General features: G+C 37.2%; 1 protein-coding gene across 1 annotated transcript in view; it reads left to right on the forward strand.

The window, feature by feature from the left end:
* The window catches only part of kcnn3 (potassium intermediate/small conductance calcium-activated channel, subfamily N, member 3), an 83,261-nt gene that overhangs the window by 18,729 nt on the left and 43,308 nt on the right, over positions 1–21,224 (forward strand). The window contains exon 3 of the mRNA XM_087812632.1: positions 2,321–2,416. Within this exon, the coding sequence (XP_087668758.1) occupies positions 2,321–2,416 (96 nt within the window). The remainder of the gene's footprint in view (positions 1–2,320; positions 2,417–21,224) is intronic.

Raw genomic sequence — 21,224 nt, forward strand, 5'->3', positions numbered from 1 at the left:
CTTTAAACGCTGACTGAGTGAATCAGGTGTCCGCGAGGATGAGGAGGTACTTGTAGTGACGTAAAGGGACACAAATGATACGAAGGTAATTAACTTGACTCAATAACAAGGTGACACCTCAACGGTCGGAAGCGCCTTGACCCTCCTGCGTCGTCTCAATTTGCCTTCCTCTTGAAAGCAAGTGTTAATTACTCCTCTTACGTCCTCTTACTTTGATTGCTCTATTAACTCCTGCCTGGTCTCTCTCCACTTTTTATATCGTGGCACCGCACGCTTGTAAAGAGACTCCTGTGCTCGGCTTCAACAAACACAAATACTAATGACTATCTCACAGTACGGTCATAACTAAATCCATACTGAGTCGATGGTTTTACTGTATGTAGACCCTGTTTGGACAAAAAACCTTATAGTACACGTTAGCTGTGTCAGTAAGCCTTTGCAATATCACCAAGATCTTATATTGATCCAAGGCCGAGCACTCTGTTAACCCATCTCCGACCCGTCCCTAGAAATCTCAATGGGTATAGGAATAGTATTGGGGTGGCTCAGCCATTTGCGATGCCTTAAGCGCCCCAAGATACTTTTAACAAGTTGAGTCCTGATGAATCCGGTGATCAAGTTTGTTTCCCAAGCTTTTATCTTGGATGTGCTATCCCTGTTAAACCAACCCAGAGGATTTGGCAATGCCGATCCAAGTGGTTTATTGTGGTGGGTCGAAGTTGGCAGTTCCAACTCAATGAAGTACCAGGCGTTCCTTCTGTAGGTTCCAGGAATAAATAAAGAAAACAATTAGAAATGGCCTCTCTCTTGTTTGGTACCGGGACTGGTGGTTGCCTTAGAGCAAAAGACCCTTTAGCTTTTACACCAATGTCAGGTGGCAGGTACGATATTTTCCGCACTATGAGGCGCACAGGATTATAAGGCACACCTTCAATGAATGGCCTATTTGATGACATGTTGGCGTATGACTGGTTATGTGCGCAGCAGAGTGATTTTGCGCTAAAAAACAATGTTTTGAGTGTACAACAACCAAGACACACTCGCTTAAACCGGTGGCAGTAATCTCACTCCATAGACGTCCGCCATGACGTGACATGCGTCGTAAATCCCACCAGGTAATGTTTATATATAAGGCGCTCCGGATTAAAAGGCGCACTGTCGTTTTTTTAGAAAATTAAAGGCTTTTAAGTGCGCCTTATAGTGCGGAAAATACGATACCTTAACAAAGGGACCACCGAACACATACCGAAGTATGAGCTGTCAAACCTCTATAAACTGTTTTTACGCCACAACCTCATCCCTGTATGTCCTGAACTCTCCACTTAAAGAGCATCCACGAAGCTTTACATCGACATACCCTGAAAACACATCACTAGACAAAGATCTTGATCAATACCCTTCTATGCCTTTTAGCTCAGCTCTTGCTTTTACTTTTACACAAGACGCCCGGATACAAACCCCCATCAGGCTAAAACGGATTATCCATTCAGACAGAACTGAAAACACTTCCATACCAGGGGTTTGCAACTCATCTCCTATATATAGAATCATCCGTTTATTCATTTACTTGTGACACGTAGGGTGTTGCGTTGACGTGTTTGGGGGGTGGCAGTTCAGAATAAAAATTTGGGAACCAACGCAATAACCATTTAACATTTCCCCAATGGGAACCATGGGCACCAAAATAAAATAAAAACGCTCCACTATCCCTGAGAAACAGCTGTGAAAGTTGATCCGACAGATCCTTTAATATTATACAAACGTGTACTTATTCTAGACGTTAGGAACAAGAAAAGTATGAAATGTACCTGCCACGCACTGCTGCTTCTTCCACTTTTATGTTACTGTAAAGGTCAGCCAAGACTACTCTTCCCTTCCTTCTTTTGCCAGGAATGAATCCACATTATTCCAAAAATGTATTCCCACACTAAGTATATCTTTGTCTCTTTCTCCATCTCGGCGAACCCTGGAGTACTCGCTCGCTCTCAGATGTTGCCAGGATACTTGTGTGCGTTGAAGGGGGTTAAGAAAGCCACTGAAGTGCTATGATTGGAAAATCCCAGGCCTATTGATTATTAGCACTGTGAACTCAGACAGGCAGAAGATTTAAAGCTCGGCTGCTAAAGGGTATTGACAGACGGAATACTTTCTGTTTTAGTAAATGTTAGTTTTTCTTGTCCACCAGAGGCTTGGAGGGTGGGTCGGCGGGGGGGCGGACTCTGGTTTCTCACGATCAAACTTTCTTTTTAGTTCATGAATGCTGTGATTCTGTTTGTATTTCCATCGATGATTTCTGAAAGTGTCTCTACCTTTTCCGCAGACTTCCATGTACTCTCTGGCTCTCAAGTGTCTGATCAGCCTGTCCACAGTCATCCTGCTCGGCCTCATCATAGCCTACCACGCGCGGGAGGTTCAGGTAAACAGACCTTTTTTTTTTTATACCTTCATGAGTCATACGGTTTCACCTGTAGGTCCATATCAGTGATGCAACAGCCTTTGAAACGTTGCTAACGCTCGCAGAGCAGAGGAGATAGAAAATAATCTTACGGTCTTTTTGGTTAGCATTTATGCTAAATAGTAGCACAACATCGTAGCGTTTAAAGAGTCACCATTGTTACGATCAGAACCATTAAAATAAGATAATGTAATTCAAGAATCTGAATAAAATGTCCTCGTTCGAGGTCTCTTCTTGTAGACAAAGTTAGCTCTTGGGTCGTAAGCCGACCTTCACCATATTTATCTGTTGTAAAATATTTGTATTCTACGCAGAAAATTTCGACCAGATGTAGAAAAAAACCTTTATTTTGAAAACTTTGTGTGTGTTTTAAAAAATGCTGCGGCTAAAATGAAGAAGCTACCAACGCTAATTCAAAAATGCTAAATATGTATTTGACTGTAGCCTAAAAAGTGAATTCAACTTCTAGATTTTTAAAAGTTTAAACTGAACCTATGATGTTAATCAACTTCCTGTTTTGTGTTATAACATCAGATTCGTCTCGTTAAAAAATAAAATTAGCTACTAGCATAATCTGGCTAATGCATAGCAATACATTTTTCTAGTATAACTACAAATACACAAGTTTAAAATATAAATTAGGTGATTGTTATTAAGCAATTTATATATTTTTATATATATATATATTTATAAATAGGATTTACATACAGCACGTTCCTGCGTCGAGATACATCCGTAGCTAACACAGCGTAGCATGCTAGTTCACTTTTAGATCCTTCCTCTCTTTCATGGGTAAACTCCTATCTTATCCTAAAACGACTGCTCGTCTTAAACCACTTAATCCACCGGCCGGCCATCTTGCTTTATAGTTCCATCAGCCTCTGACAGCCCGACTATGATGGAGCGACGATGGGGGTGTTCTCCAGCCAGAGCGTGTTCACTCTCGGTTGTGACGGTGTAATCAGAGTTCTGGAGCGACCGCTGATCCAGATTGATTGATGCTTCCTGTTGGTGATTGTTCTGTTGAGTCAGCGGGAACATGGCCCTTCGGTGATTCATTGGCCCCACGTCTTTGAGATATGAAATGATTAGAGAAGAAAAAAAAAACATGTGCAACCAGAAAATTGAATTCAAATTTTGCAGACATAGATTCTCGTTCTAAAAAAATTAATAATCTGTCGCTTCTAAATCCTTTAAATTACTTATTATTATTACACATAGTTATTAGGGTTTGCTCCACCATTTATTACATTAGACCAAGAGTATCTCATAATTGTATCAGATTTTTCTTTCTTCTCCTAATTTTAACCTAAAGTAAACCGCTTTTTTTTAAACCACGGAACAGTTTATTATCGTCATTAAAATTAATTAACAATAAAAATAAATCAAATAGACTTTGTGTTTCACTAGTTTATATGTTTATTTCTTAAGTAAACGCTAATGTTGCTTCAGAATAAGTCTTTGTTTCTGGAATAAAACACATTTCAGACAGTAATAATCAATACAACAGACATTATATAAAATATATTTTCACTGTAACAAATGCTTTAGGGGCCCATACCAGTCATCAGACCAGGGGTTGGGGACCACTGTGGTAGAAAACCATGAACACGACGATCTCTGTTGGTCATGATTTACTTTGAAAATAATTTTGTATTAGTATTTTAAGGAGTAAGTTGTAGGTATTTTAAGCTTTTGTGGGTCTTAAGTTTGACGTGTGTGTGTGTGTGTTGTATGTGTGTGCGTGCGTGTTGGTGTGTGTGTGTGTATAGAACTCAACGTGTTAAAATGTACACAAAGAACTGCATTACAGACTTTAAAGCTAATTGGAGAACGTATTCATTAAAGTGGCATAATTCAGTTTTTTTAAAGAACCAAACCAGTCGACCATGAAACAGTGTTGAATTATAAAGTCATGAACTCACCAGACACGCTGCTACAAATGTGTCTCGCAGATTGTCTTGTTATCTGTGTAAAGATAACAGAGGCTCATGGTGATTATCTTTGTTGGAACACGATGTTCAAGTTCATCACGACTCTTAACTGATAACCTGACGGTCACATGATGTCATCACGATGGTCACATGATGTCATTACGATGGTCACATGATGTCATCACAATGGTCACCTGATGTCATCACGATGGTCACATGATGTCATCACGATGGTCACATGATGTCATCACGATGGTCACATGATGTCATCACGATGGTCACATGATGTCATCACGATGGTCACATGATGTCATCACGATGGTCACATGATGTCATTACGATGGTCACATGATGTCATTACGATGGTCACATGATGTCATCACGATGGTCACATGATGTCATTACGATGGTCACATGATGTCATCACGATGGTCACATGATGTCATCACGATGGTCACATGATGTCATTACGATGGTCACATGATGTCATCACGATGGTCACATGATGTCATCAAGATGGTCACATGATGTCATCACGATGGTCACCTGATGTCATCACGATGGTCACATGATGTCATCACGATGGTCACATGATGTCATCAAGATGGTCACATAGGGCCACCAAACCTTTGGTGTGTCTCAAATCGCATTCTAGCGTACTCAGTTAGTTAGTATTTTTAGTGCGTAAGTGCGTCTCAATTCTTAGTATGAGTAATTTAGTGCACCATGCACACTAAATTGGCGTACTAAAACGCCTACAAAACTGAGAATGGTTCGATGGACACTAACCACCCTAAACGGCAGCCATCTTAATGACGTTTTAAACGGAAGTTACGTCATATATATATGCATATATATAAATATACTTACAGGTGTATTATTTTCCGCAGCAGTAGAAGGATGACACGTCTTCGGTGCTGATACCAGCTTAAATATCTCACGATTATTTAGATTCTCATATTTTTTCTTTATTTCTTCTTCCAAACTTGCAAAACGTGCTGCCAGCAGGTGGCGATAGAGTTCCAACAGCTGGTTGCAAGATCGTTAAATAGAAGTAGAAGAAGAAGCTGTTGAGTCATTTCCTGTTAGTGCGTAGCAGCAGTGTTTGATTTTAGAAGTACTATGTGTTGAGCATTTGCGTACTAGTTAGTATGCACACTATCCTGATGCATACTAACTTCTAGTATACTATGAGAAATATGCGATTTGAGACACAGCACTGACTTCTAATGTAACTCTACTAATAAATTGGTAAATATCTTTGTTTGAAGACCTCTTATATCATTTGTTATGGGTATTCTTTTGATATTCTTCATTGTACTTTCATATCATGTTTTTTTTATAAAAATTAAATATTACACAATTTATTTTATGGCATCATAACATGTTTTCTTTTTTAAAATTGTTATTTAAAAATTAAAATATATGAAATATACAATTGTTTTTCTTAGAAATATTTACATTTAATGAGTATTAACAATGAAATACAATCAAACTGAGACTAAAGCGTATTTAAAAATGTGCTTTTAGTTTAATCCTTTCAACTTTCCCCTTCATATTAAACGCTTTATTTCTCCTTCTTCTGAGCTTGACGGCCCCCGTATACAAGTCCATAACGTGGCCCCCGAATGAAATGAAGTGCCGACCCCTGATGTAATCTCTAATGGTGAAGCCATCGAGCTGTGAAGCTCAACCATGAGTTGACTATTATATGAGTCTATGATGAAATCTGTTGGCAACTCATCTTCAAACATTTTTCTTCTCCTCCCATATCAGTTTGAAAGCAGCCATAAGACCCTGACGCGCCCATCACTCAATAACCAGAGTGGAAGTGTTGGGTCCATTGAGCATAAAAAAAAAACCGTAGAGAGAATCTTGATTAAAAATGGTGGCTCATCTTCCTAATGGATGTTCACGTCTTGTGTAATATACAGCGTCTTATTTGTGTTTTTGAACGTGCGCTTTTTCCATAATGTGATTTGGCCGTCGACTCAGGAACTACTGGAACTGATCCCGGCTTTACTTTGGCAAGAAGCAGCCGTCTTACAGTTTAAATGCAAGTTCTTATCAATAATTATTGGGGTTCACGGTGGCCTCGCAGGTTTTGTCTCCAGCTCGGGACAAACCTTTTCATGTGGATTCTTTGTTTTGGTTCCGGTGTTTGCGTGGGTTTACTCCGGGCACTCAGGTTTTCCTCCCACATCAGAAAACATGATTGAGTACTTACTCTTAATGGTCCGTAGGTGTGAGTGTTTGCACAAAAGCTTGTTTGCCTCTTTGTAACCTGGAACCTGTTCAGGGTGTCCCACGTCTCTCGCCCTAGGGAGCTGGGATAGGCCCCCATGATGCTGATAAGGGAATAAGCGCTATAAATGGATTTATTATACTTTTGCATTTCACACATTTATGCTGATAAATTCATTTTTAAATTGACATTTTTTAACATTTAAGAGCCTTAATTTTTACTCGTATATCTGTAGTTTAATCTTTGCCACGTATTTTTTTTAATTATTATATAGATTTTATATCCTTAATATATAAAAAATATTATTTCATTCAAAAATGTCACTTTAGATTTTTTTTTTTTGTTCGCATTCATTTCTACGTATTTATTTAAACATTTTAAACTATAAAGATTTTAATTCTCAATATTTTATTTTATTTTTTCATTAAAAATGTTACTTAAAAATGCCTATTTTTGTTTTCCTTCATTTCTACTCTGTAGTTTCACCTACGTTTATTTTTTAATCATTATATAGATTTTTTTATCCTCGATATTTAATCATTTTTTTCTTACATTAAAAAATAGCTTTTTAAAATTTGCCTTAATTTATACATATTTAGTTTAAATCTTTGCTATGTATGTATGTATATATATATATATATATATATATATATATATATATATATATATATAATGAGTATTGGGTATTGGGTATGAGTAAATGGGTATTTTTATTTTCTTTCATTTCTACTTATATATCTGTAGTTTGTCTTTGCTATTTATATTTTTTAATCATCATATAGATTTTTATTGTCAATATATAATCTTTTTTATTTTATTAACAAAGGTCACTTAAAAACTTGATTTTTAAACTTGCTTTCCTCTCATTAAAAATGTCAATTTTTGCTCTTTTTTTTGTACATTTTAAAAGTAACTATATAAGTTTAAACCTGTCACAAGAGTTCCAGTATCTAATATGAGCCTTGAGGAACATTGTATCAACACAAAAACACCCATGTGACCTTCTGCTCTCACTTTTGTTTTGACTTCCACTTTTGTGACCGTCAAAACCTCCGATAAGATATTTGATATCTACAGGTCAAAATGTCCTGTCGAGGAAAAGATAAGAAAGAATTCTTCTGCTTTAAATGTGTGGATTTCATTCCAAACGATGTCCTGGACCATAATATATCAAACAAGCTTAATTATAGCAGAAATGCTTCTGTCTTTTCGAAACCACCTGTTAATGGCTTCTCGTCTCTTGGATCGATGCTAGGAGATTAAATACACGATTTTAATCAGTCCACTTCATTGGAAACCATTGGACGGAGCCATCTGTGGAGTCCGGACGCATCAGGTCGCCGTCACTCTGACCGGGTGACGTGGACCCTCGGGGGGCCTCAGCTGTGTGTCGGCTCCTGCTGATTACTGACCCCGGTCCTGAGAGGAAAATAAAAACTCGCTGCTCGGAAAAAAAATGCGAGGGGAAGGAACATTTGTCGTCGGTCGTTCTTCGAGCCTCGGAGCAAATCAAGATACGCCTCGCCTGCTCCGGGGGAGTCTGTTTCGCTGTTTGTCATTTAGCTAATATAATGCTCGCCGGGTCATTAACTCCCGGGGCTTTCATTTAAAGCCATTTGCGATCGATGCACATTGACTATTTATGGGAGGAATCCACCCGGTGAGAGCCCCCCGCCCGCCCGCCCGCACGCCCTGGCTCCAAACCAACCAACGTCTCTCCTTTAATCTTTCATTTCATCTGGTGGAGACTCTAGTTAGAGATGGTGATCCTGGGATCAATACCTTCATGGACACCTGCTCACTGTCACCACGGATGGACTTGTTACCGGGGAATTCTGTCGATTCACATTTCCATGTTCTTTCATTGATGAACGAATATCTTCCTCACGCGGACTTTCGACGTCGTCCGCCCACAGGCCACGCCGACTCTGACGCCACGAAGAAAATGATCCAGGGTTTTATAATCTCCCCGGGAAATAATTCCTTTTGATTAAAGTGGATTCTGCGGTTCCGGGGAAACCCCCTGTCGGAGGTGAAAGGGCTGAAGCGACGGCAGGTTTCTGGAGGAAAGAGATGATTAAACAGCGGTCGTCCACATGAGCCGATGTCATTTCGCTCACAGCTCTTAATGGACTTAAAATAGTCGTTTCACGTCGAGCCTTTTTTTTTACCGACTGTGAGTCGTTGTGTGTTAAAGATTGAACGAGATTATAAAAACATATTCGTCACATGAAGCCGCTGTGAACAATTGATGAGACGTGAATATTCAAGTGCAATTATACGTGAAGAAAACATGAGGTAGAAAAACATACCATTATCCATTAACGCATCAATATTTAGGTAGTTTGATGTTATTTTTCGTGTTACAAAGTTAAGTGACGATTAAAAGATTCAAATCATTCTAAAAATACTCAAAAGAAAAATGAATTCTTGTTTAGGATCCTATTTAAATAAAATGACAAAATAATAAAGTTAATAGAACAAAGTAAAACATGTTTAAATATATGGTTGTTTGTATTTTTAAAAAAAATAGTATACATAATGTACTATAATAGTAAATTTAACATTTACTTTTTTGTATTTTTGATATTTAATATATGATTTTTCTTTCATTAAATAAATGTCACATTACTTTTTTTTTTTTAATTTGCCTCAATTTCTACTCATACCTTTACTTTAATCTTTGCTTTGTAAGTAAGTAAGTAAGTAAGTAATATTTATTTATATAGCGCTTTTCCAGACCAGGGTCACAAAGCGCTTAAACAATCAAAACAATACTCAAAAAAGTATATACTTTAAAGATCAAGATATATATATATTTTCATCATTATATAGATTTATATACTTTTTGACATTTAGTAACCTTTTCCTTTATTCATTTTAATTTTTAATCATATCTTTAGTGTAATCTTTGCTATATATATTTTTTTTAACATTATTTAGATTTGTATACTGTATACTGATTCTTTTTTTTCTTTAATTAAAATTTTACTTTAAATTTCTTTTTAACTTATTTTTATTTGCCTTCATTTCAACTCATATATTTAGTTTGATCTTTGCTTTTTACATAATTTTATTATTTTTATCCTTGCTATAATTTTGCAAAAAATATTTTAATATATGTTGATTTGTATTAAAAAAAAGAGTAAAATAATTTAACCAAATTTGCAACTTAAATAGAAACAAAAAACAGAAAATACATATTTATTTTGAATATATTATTTATATTTTCCCCAAAAAAATATTGAAAATAGAAACTAATAAAATAATAAAGTATATATAAATAAGTCATATTTTTTAAGTAAACGCAACATCATTAGAAAAAGAAGCCAAAAATAACCAATAAAACATTATTTTATATTATTGTCAAATGTATATATAAAAAACAGTTTAGCCAATAAATAAAGATAACATTTTCTTTTAAAATACTTTATTTTTGTACTAGTTCAAGACTAACAAATGTTTGTACGCAAAAAGGTTAAATGAAAATGACAAATATAATCAAATTAAAAATATATATTTCAATTGTATCAGTTATTAGTGTTTGTTTTCCTCTGATTTAGTTGGACCTGTATTTTAAAAGATCACTGTGAGCGCATTATATTTTCTTATCTTTTTAAACTCAGAAAAGATTTTCACGTGTTATGATGTTCGTGTCCCGTTGACGGCGAAAACGCTATTTTGGTGGCAAAATTGTTTATCTGTTTCTGGCTCGGTCGCACACCAGCACACACAAAAACACACACACACACACACACAAACACACACACACACATGTGAAGTGATGCGGCTGAAAATAAAAGGCTTTGTTCAATGAAGATCTCTCTCTGTGATTATGACACGGCGGGAGCTTTTTGTACTGGACGCTACTACACACACACACACACACACACACACACACACACACACACACACACACACACACACACACACACACACACACACGTGTACATCCGTGCAAGTGGTTTATAGTCACTCAAGATCAAAATGATGGTATCAAGTTGAGCATCTCTCTCTCCTAAGCCTCATCCACCCTCACTGTGTATCTCCAGCTTCTTTCTCCATCCGCTTCTCCATCTTTATCAGATTAAATCTGTCTCTTCTTTTTTCTTTTTTCTTCTCCTCCGCTGAGCATCAATTCAATTCTGCCGTTGAGTTTGAGTCTCTCTGACTTCCCTCCTCCCTCGTTAGCCCACGTCCAACCTCTCGCCCTTTTTTTTTTCACCTCCTCGTCCTTCTTGTTCTCCGAGACGGAGACGACCAGTTCTCACCTGGAACAGAAAAGTGGTCTTTTAATCTTGACCCCTTTTATCTCACTCGGCATGTCTTCCAAACCCACGACATCCCCCTCTCTCTCTCTCTCTCTCACCCTCTTTCTCTCTCTCTTTCTGTCTGTCTCTCTCTCTCTCGCTTCTTCCTCTCCGTCTCTTTAATTGTGAGGATTCTGAGCGATTATTCTCAGCGTGAATCGAGGAGAAACCACCAATCTGCTCCACAGGCTTTTTCACGTCCGTAGCCATTAGAGCAACTATCACAGTTCTCGTGGAGCTTCTGATGAGCTCTTTATTGAAGAGAAGATAATTGTCTATTATGATTGCAAAAAATCATTGAGTGAGACCGGCGTGTCTTTAAAGGGATCTGCAGTGAAGGTCTTCAGGTGGTCATTTACTTAAGTGTCCGTGACATAACCCCGGGCTCGTGATGACGACAACAATCCGCCTCCTGGTCGCGCTTGTTCTCCGTGAGAGACGTGGTGTAGAGCTCTGAGCGGTTTTATCGTGATGATGGAAATCTTGAAACTTTAAAAAAAAGTTATAAAGACTTAAATGATTTTAGTGAATCACTGCAGCCAACGTGTGCACAATTACACATACACACTATTGACACATACATTTGAAACTAGGCGTGTAGGAAAATACTAATACACTTAAATATTGTGTATTTTTTTTCATGGCACTCGGATCAACAGCACTGTATCAATACTATTTACTGTATATAGTCTCTATATATACTATATATATATTTATACTGTATATACTGTATATATGGCATAGATAGATAGATAGATAGATAGATAGATAGATAGATAGATAGATAGATAGATAGATAGATAGATAGATACCATAAAAAATTATGATAAAAAAATTAAATATATATATATAGATATATACTGTATATATATTGCTTTTAAATTCAATAATGTGTATATATATATACAGTATATATATATAGATAATTTTTATGTTACAATCAAACTTCTGGCCACTAGATGGCAGCAGTATAATGACTGTCCTCTGCATCTAAAGTAACAACGAAATACCGCGAGGTAACTGAGGACAAGAGGATACAGTTGACTCCAGCAGCTTTTAAAGCTGATGTTTGGACATATTTTGGTTTCAAAACAAATGAAAGCAGTTACGACTTCGTCAAGAGTCATGTGGTCTGTAAATACTGCAACACCAGAGTCAAGTACTCGACAATACTACAAATATATCCTTGTTACTTCAGTATCACAATACATCACAATATATTGTATTGTTGCACCTGTATCGTAATTCGTATCGTATCATCATATTCTTGCCAATTTACACCCCTTTTAAAAACTTTTTTGAGTGTGTTTTTTATATAACGGATTATTCAGAGGGAAGTATATAAATTAATTCATTAAACATTTCAAAGTTTTATATTCCAACGCAAAGATACTTCACTTTTTTATTAGTGGGAACAAACAATTTTGCCAAATTTATAGTAGAAACAAACTAATTTATAATAGTTTTTTGGGTTTGAGATTATTTTTTTTTTAATAAATGAACCGGTGAAATTATTATGGGTACATTTGTTTTATTAAATTTTTTCAAAATTTTCTGGTTCTGAAAAGTACAAATATAATTTAAAAAAAACTTCTCCAGATAAGATAAGAAACATGAGATTATGGAAAATACATCCGATAAAATTGAAAGTAAAATAAAGTTTGGTGACAAACAAAGATAATGAAGTACTTCCTGTTACAGTTTGACATACATGTTGTTAGGCCACTGACCTTGACCTCATTTTGTCTCCTTTATTTTATCTAGTTTGCAATTATAACATCCTCCGTTCAAAGCTAACTCGCTTTTTGACGTTTATTTATTTTGTTTTGAGGCGCGATGGTTATCTCCTTCAGATTGTCAATCACAAGCACTTGAAAACCCGCCGAGGACTGTTTAGCATCTCAAACAAGACCCTCTTTGTGAACCGTGAAAACGCCGAGGATGAAAAAAAGGCAGATTCTCATTAATTCAAAGCTCCGTTACATAATCGTTCACACATTTGCATACTTGTCTCGCTGGCGGACATTCGTCAGCCGTCCAATGTAAACATATTAATTCATTAAACGGAGAGAAAATGTCCCTGAAAGATGATGTGTGGGAGGTTTTTTTTTTTTTTCCAAGCGGAGGATCAATGGCGGACGCCGGGAGAAATTAAGATCCGAGCCGGTCATCAGTCTGCGGGGAAATATTTAGCCTTCGGAGCAGAAATGTGAGCTAATAATAAAAAATATATTGTTTCTGAGCTGGAATTTACAGAAAGTCGCTGTAATGTTCTGGAGATCAGATCCACGGACTCGTCGCGACTGTTGGAGTCGCCGCCGTCTGGACGGATCCGTCGATAAAAGTAATGGACGAAGAGCGACTCGTCCCTCGGGGCGTGAATTAAACACTTTATATTTGGACTTTCATCCGTCAGTGAAGTTCAAGCACTTTGTTACTTCCTCCGCTGCTGAACAATCAATGAAAACCTGCTAGATATTGGCTATGACTGAGGATGAGAGGATACAGTCGACGATACAGCAGCTGATGTTTGGACATATTTTGGTTTTCAAAACAAATGAAAGCTGATTATGACAGATTAACCCTTATTTAAGCTCTGGGTCAAGGTGACCCTTAGGCCCGAAAACAAATGTGTTTGAGGTATCCCTTGTGTTGTCTCTATCTGTAAACTTGACCCAGAGATAACAAAAGGGATACCACAAACACATTTGTTTTTGGGCCTCAGGGTCACCTTGACCCAGAGACAACACAAGGGATACCTCAAAACACATTTGTTTTAGGTCCTTCAGGTTACCTTGAAGCAGAGACAAAACAAGGGATACCTCAAAAACATTTGTTTTTAGGCCTCAGGGTAACCTTGAACCAGAGACAACACAAGGGATACCTAAAACACATTTGATTTCAGGACTCAGGGTCACCTTGACCCAGAGACAACACAAGTATTAATTTAAAAAATATAAAGTGATATTCGTTAAACTTTTAATGCGTATAAGAAGTGACTACATATCAAATATTACTTCTAAAAAAAGTTTATTTAAAAATATATATTTTATAAAAAAAAAAGTCTCCAAACATTTACAAAAATAAAAATATATTCATAAAAATGTAGATTCATGTTTTCCTTTAAGTTAAAAGATTAAAAAATGTGTTTAAAATTGAGTCCAACAATATGTTTATCCAGTTGTATTTAAATGTTACTTAACATTGAATAAAAAGGTGCATAAAGTAATTAAATAAATCATATATATATATATATATATATATAAATATATAAATAATCTTGTCCAGTGACTTGTGATGGATCTCAGTGAAGGAGTCAGTCGGTCCTCGAGAGTTAAACCTCCAGCATGATTGGGGTCAGTGGGGTCAGTGGGGTCAGTGGGGTCAGTGGGGTCAGTGGGGTCAGCAGGTCCGTGTTCTGTGAGAAAACCTCTGACATTCCACGTGAAGCTTGTATGATCTCGTCCACGTCTGAGGATACACCTGAGGACACACCTGAGGACACACCTGAGGACACACCTGAGGACACACCTGAGGACACACCTGAGGACACACCTGAGGACACACCTGAGGACACACCTGAGCATCATCTCAGGACGGATTCTCAGCAGATTCACTTTTACTAAAGTGTTATTTGATGGAGACACGAAGGTCGTTGGTTTAACTCCACTGTCGTCACCATGGTAACAGTTTTTTTACATCAATGTTGCACTTTTAAGATTTTCTTTGTTCGTTTAGTAGCAAAACAGCAAAAAGTAAAAATTCTAAACTCGTCCTGGCCCTTGTATAGTCCAGGGGCCTCATGGGGCCAATCTTAGGCCCCCAATCAACATGATATTAAAATGTTAATTATGTATTTTTCTTAAAATAATTGTATTATATTTATATAATATTTAAATGGGGTTTTCTATACAAATCCTCATATTATTGATTTATTTTTCACATATGTATAAATATATACTGTATATATTTACACAAAAACAAATACATTTATACCATTTAAAAAAAAAAATCGAATAAAAATAATTGCTTCCTAACTTTATTAATACATTTATTTTCATGTATTTACTTTATTTTTTCTACAAATAAGAAATTGCGAAACTTTCTTTGCAATTTTTAGTTTCAATCAACAGAAAACTGTGGTTTATTGATAATTACGTTTTAATAAACAACAAATTATTGAATTTTAATAGTTAAAAAAAAAGTTTTTGCCGATCTTGTTTTTTGTGATGACACCGACCTTGAGCTGCTCCTTAAATCCTGATGATCTTGGTTTGGAGACTTGACCCAGAAAGGGTGAGAAGAGACACTTTTCACCATTTTTGGAAGAAGATCTCACCCGACATTTTCTACGAGCCCACGTTGTTTACTGAGGCTGTCGTGCCTGAAGAAAAAAATCTCTGTGTCAATGTCACCCGGAAACACCCAAAAACAAATATGTTTGAGGTATCCCTTCTGTTGTTGCTGGGTCAAGGTGACCCCAGGAGCCCAAAAAACAGATATATTTGAGGTATCCCTTGTGTTGTCTCTCAATCAAGGTGACCATGAGACCAAAAAAAACAAATATGTTCGAGGTATCCCTTGTGTTATCTCTGGGTCAAGGTGACCCCGGGAGAACCAAAAACAAATATGTTTAAGGTATCCCTTGTGTTGTCTCTGCGTCAGTGTGACCTGGAACCCCCCAAAAAACAAATATGTTTGAGGTATCCCTTGTGTTGTTGCTGGGTGAAGGTGACCCCGGGAGACCAAAAAACAAATATGTTTGAGGTATCCCTTGTGTTGTCTCTCAAACAAGGTGACCAAAAAAAACAAATATGTTCGAGGTATCCCTTGTGTTGTTGCTTGGTGAAGGTGACCCCGGGAGACCAAAAAACAAATATGTTTGAGGTATCCCTTGTGTTGTTGCTGGGTCAAGGTGACCCCGGGAGACCAAAAAACAAATATGTTTGAGGTATCCCTTGTGTTGTTGCTGGGTGAAGGTGACCCCGGGAGACCAAAAAACAAATATGTTTGAGGTATCCCTTGTGTTGTTGCTGGGTGAAGGTGACCCCGGGAGACCAAAAAACAAATATGTATGAGGTATCCCTTCTGTTGTTGCTGGGTCAAGGTGACCCCGGGAGACCAAAAAACAAATATGTTTGAGGTATCCCTTGTGTTGTTGCTGGGTGAAGGTGACCCCGGGAGACCAAAAAACAAATATGTTTGAGGTATCCCTTGTGTTGTTGCTGGGTCAAGGTGACCCCGGGAGACCAAAAAACAAATATGTTTGAGTTATCCCTTGGGTTGTTGCTGGGTCAAGGTGACCCCGGGAGACCAAAAAACAAATATGTTTGAGGTATCCCTTCTGTTGTTGCTGGGTCAAGGTGACCCCGGGAGACCAAAAAACAAATATGTTTGAGGTATCCCTTGTGTTGTTGCTGGGTGAAGGTGACCCCGGGAGACCAAAAAACAAATATGTTTGAGTTATCCCTTGTGTTGTTGCTGGGTCAAGGTGACCCCGGGAGACCAAAAAACAAATATGTTTGAGGTATCCCGTCTGTTGTTGCTGGGTCAAGGTGACCCCGGGAGACCAAAAAACAAATATGTTTGAGGTATCCCTTGTGTTGTTGCTGGGTGAAGGTGACCCCGGGAGACCAAAAAACAAATATCTTTGAGTTATCCCTTGTGTTGTTGCTGGGTCAAGGTGACCCCGGGAGACCAAAAAACAAATATGTTTGAGGTATCCTTTGTGTTATCTCTTGGTCAAGGTGACAGTCAAAGGGTCCCATTTGGCCCCCAGTACTTTTTCGGTTATTATCTAAAAAAAAACTTTTTAATAATGTGTTTATCAATAATTACAAGGATGTTGTAGTTCAATACACCACAGTCATGATATAATAGTTCAGATCTTGTTTCAAACTGAAATTCTAGTCCTGGGAATTAAAAATGTATTTAAAAAAAAGCTACTTTGTGACTTATTTTAGTTTTGTCAGCAGTTATCCTCCTTTAGTGAGAGCTTATCATCTCTCTGGTCACAGACTCTTTGTAAATGAGCTTCAAAATAGAATCTAGTTTTGTTTGTTTCATCTCCTCGTCTGCCTCCACTGGAGATGAAAGTTCTCACCTCCGAGATAATGAGTCTCATCTTCTGAATGTGCTGAGGAAGAACAAGACGCTGACCTCTGACTCGCTGTCGTCCTCTCACTCGGCCACTTCACTGAAGGAATTCCGTCTCTTGACGTCCGAGAATTCCGAGCTGAAGAGCAGGAATCGGATTGTTGTGTAATAGAATCAAAGGCGAGGTGTCTGAGGAGCAGTGTTTCTTCACTGCATTAGTGGCTCCCAGCATTAGCAAAACTGTCTGATTCACTTACTTTGGAGGGGTTTTTCGGAGGCGGCACATTGATCAGGAGGACGCTCGCCCGGAACACTGCCAGGAGGTTGGAGGACGTTTAGAAAGACCAGCGTCTTCAGTCGTCAAGATTCCTCCACAGAAGATCAGCTTGTTGATTAAAATTGATTAAATACTCACACAAGACATTTAGATTGAAGTAAAATTAATGTCTAGAAAACTTTTATTTTGAAGGCAGGAAACCAAGCAGTCCATTGTTAATACAAACCAGGAAATAAGATCAAATTTATATACGGATATATATACTTTATTTCCTTTTGTTTGGTTTTAGGTCCTTATTCATACTTTTTTTATGGTTTAAAATAAATTCTTAAATTATTCTCAAGCTTTCTTGACGTTTTGGTGAATATATGTTTTGGTTTTCTTTTACTTTTTTGTTTAATTTTGTATAAATTAAGCTTTTTGTGTCATATTTAAATGTGTTAATTATATATTTATACATGATTTTATATATATCATGTATAAAATAATATAGTAAATGAAATAATAATATGTTAAAATAAATAAATGAATATCTTTTAGTTTACTTTAATTTTTTTTTTTTTGTTGAGATTTGTGTATATATATATATATATATATATATATATATGATTGTTTATTGAATCTAAATTTCTTATCTGTATTAGTAATTAATCACATATATGTTTATATATATATTATATTAATAATATTAATAATATAATTTTATTAAAAAAAAACATTTTCGATTATGATTTTATACATGATTTATACAGTATATATATATATATATATATATATATATATATATATATTTTATATATTTATACATGATTTTATATATATCTTGCATTAAGTGATATAGAAAATAAAATAATAAATTAGTAAATAAAAAAAATGAACATCCTTTAGTTTATTTGAATTATTTTATTTTATTTAGATGTCAAATGTGAGTATTTAATCAATATAAATATAATTTAAATAAACAAAAACATTTCCAATTATGATTTTATACACACTAATGTACATAAAACATGTATAAAATAATATGAAAACATATTGTTGTTTATTTAAATAGTTTTCTTCACTATATTTAAATCTTTATTTTCTTTGTCATGTCTGTATTTGATGAAACATCCCAGAATATCAACATTTTATTTATAGAAATACAATTGACGTCACATGAGTCTCATGCTGATACATTCATAATCATCAGGTCCGTTATTCATGAAGGTCAATAGGTCAGTCATGGTCCTGCTCCACGATCAGAACTAATCCGGCCCGAGGGTGGGTCGAGTCATGGCGTCCCAGAGTGTCTCACCTGAGACTCAACATCATCAGCATGAGTTCTCTGTTCGTCACCTTCTGGCTCCTTCTGTCCTCCTTCTCGCCCGGCGCCCTTTGACCCCAGCTGCCACGTTGGCTCACGCCCAACACAAACTCTTGGTTTTCCTCTCCTTCTTGGACCAGACTTCTTCAACCCTCCCTTCTTGTCCCGGTCGTGTAGGACCAGTGACACTCGCTCGCTCCCATTGACAGATTACTCTGCTAATGGAATTTAATTATTCATGTGGTCCTCGTGGCGCTGGAGCCAGGAAAAGACCCGACAGCAGGCGTGGGAGGAGGACGGGACAGGAAGGGCGCTCGCTCATTTCCTCCCAGAGAAGAAGAAGAAGAACTGGATCACCTCCGTTTAGATCTGAGGAGACGTCAGTCAGAGACGGGATGTGACGAGAGCGTCACAAAATGTTATCGTCCGAGTCAAACTCGCTCAAAATCTTTATCGTCACAAAACAAACAAAATGATAACGTACCAGGAAGTAAGAATCTGATTTTGATATTTGATTTATCTTAATTCTCTCTTTTTTTGCTCCTTTAAGAAGAATCAAAATCATTTTTGTTGGCTTTTATGATCTATGTCCCTTAACTTCAATGTATCTTTTCTTGTATGTATTTGTATTTGCACTCTGCCCTCCCTTGCACTTTGTTCTTTTTATTTCCACTTTGTCATCCCTTGTTCTTTGTTCTTTTTATTTGCACTTTGTCATCCCTTGCTCTTTGCTCTTTTTATTTGCACTTTGTCATCCCTTGTACTTTCTTCTGTTTACTTGCACTTTGTCATCCCTTGAACTTTGTTCTTTTTATTTGCACTTTGTCATCCCTTGCACTTTGTACTTTATTTTTGAGCTTTGTCATCCCTTGCATTTTTTTCTTTTTATTTGCACTTTGTCATCCCTTGTACTTTCTTCTGTTTATTTGCACTTTGTCATTGCTTGAACTTATTTCTTTTTATTTGCACTTTGTCATCCCTTGCATTTTTTCTTTATATTTGAACTTTGTCTCCCCTTGCATTTTTTTCTTTTTATTTGCACTTTGTCATCCCTTGCTCTTTGTTCTTTTTATTTGAACTTTGTCATCCCTTGTACTTTCTTCTGTTTATTTGCACTTTGTCATCGCTTGAACTTTGTTCTTTTTATTTGCACTTTGTCATCCCTTAGGCTTTGTTCTTTTTATTTGCTCTTCGTCATCCCTTGAACTTTGTTCTTTTTATTTGCACTTTGTCATCCCTCGCTCATTGCTCTTTTTATTTGCACTTTGTCATCCCTTGCACTTTGTTCTTTTTATTTGAACTTTGTCATCCCTTGCTCATTGCTCTTTCTATTTTGCACTTTGTCATCCCTTGAACTTTGTTCTTTTTATTTGAACTTTGTCATCCCTCGCTCATTGCTCTTTTTATTTGCACTTTGTCATCCCCTGCTCGTTGTTCCTTTATTTGCACTTTGTCATCCCTTGTACTTTCTCCTGTTTACTTGCACTTTGTCATCCCTTGAACTTTGATCTTTTTTTTTGCACTTTGTCATCCCTTGCACTTTGTACTTTATTTTTGAACTTTGTCATTCCTTGTACTTTCTTCTGTTTATTTGCACTTTGTCATCGCTTGAACCTTTTTCTTTTTATTTGCACTTTGTCATCCCTTAGACTTTGTTCTTTTTATTTGCACTTTGTCATCCCTTAGACTTTGTTCTTTTTATTTGCTCTTCGTCATCCCTTGAACTTTGTTCTTTTTATTTGCACTTTGTCACCCCTTGCACATTTTTATTTCTATTATGACTTTGTCATCCCTTGACTTTGTTCCTTTTATATGAACTTTGTTCTTGTTATTTTGTTATTCTTTGAACTAATTCCGATGTTTCCTTCGAGTGACCCTCTGACGGTTCCACTGAAGATCCGTCAGATACGTTGAGGAAAAAAGCTCTTGTCGTCCATGTTTTTGCGGCGGCGAGGTGGGCCGGAAGGGGCGGAGCCAGCAGATGAGATTAGGCGTGTGTCGAGGCGGGTTAATGTTTTTAATGTATTTACCAGACAGCAGGACAGATGGAGGCGCAGATGCAGCAGGAAACCCCGGCTGACGTGGACTGTTTGTCTGCAGGTCTTTTCTCTCAATATTGACTCAGTGGAAGCTGCTCTTAGTCTCCATGTTGTCGTCCAGGACAACACACACACACACACCTGTGAACGACTAGTGTCGCACACACACACTCGCACACTCTCTTCCTCAGGATCTGCTCGTCATTTCCTGACACTTTCTTTTGTGATTCTCTTCTTCTGGCAGCATCGCTCTCCCTCTCTCTGGGAATCCTAATTAAGCTTGGCTGCTCTTTGATGTTGTCGCCCTGGCAACAGTCGCCATGACAAAGCTGGCTCTGCACTTTCTCTCCCCGTCTCACTCGGGCGTACACAAACACACACACACCTGCACACACACACACACCGTTAAAGAACAGGTTTTATTTGACCTGCGTCGTCCAAACATGTGCACGAGTCACGTGATCACGAATCCGATATTCCTGCTGAGACCCTGAGGATACATCCACGTGTTGCTGTTGATCAATGAGCAGTTTGGTGTCACACCGAGTCATTAATCTCTTTG

The sequence above is a fragment of the Callionymus lyra genome, chromosome 17, assembly GCF_982586985.1.
Source record: "Callionymus lyra chromosome 17, fCalLyr1.hap1.1, whole genome shotgun sequence".
Lineage (NCBI taxonomy): Eukaryota > Metazoa > Chordata > Actinopteri > Syngnathiformes > Callionymidae > Callionymus > Callionymus lyra.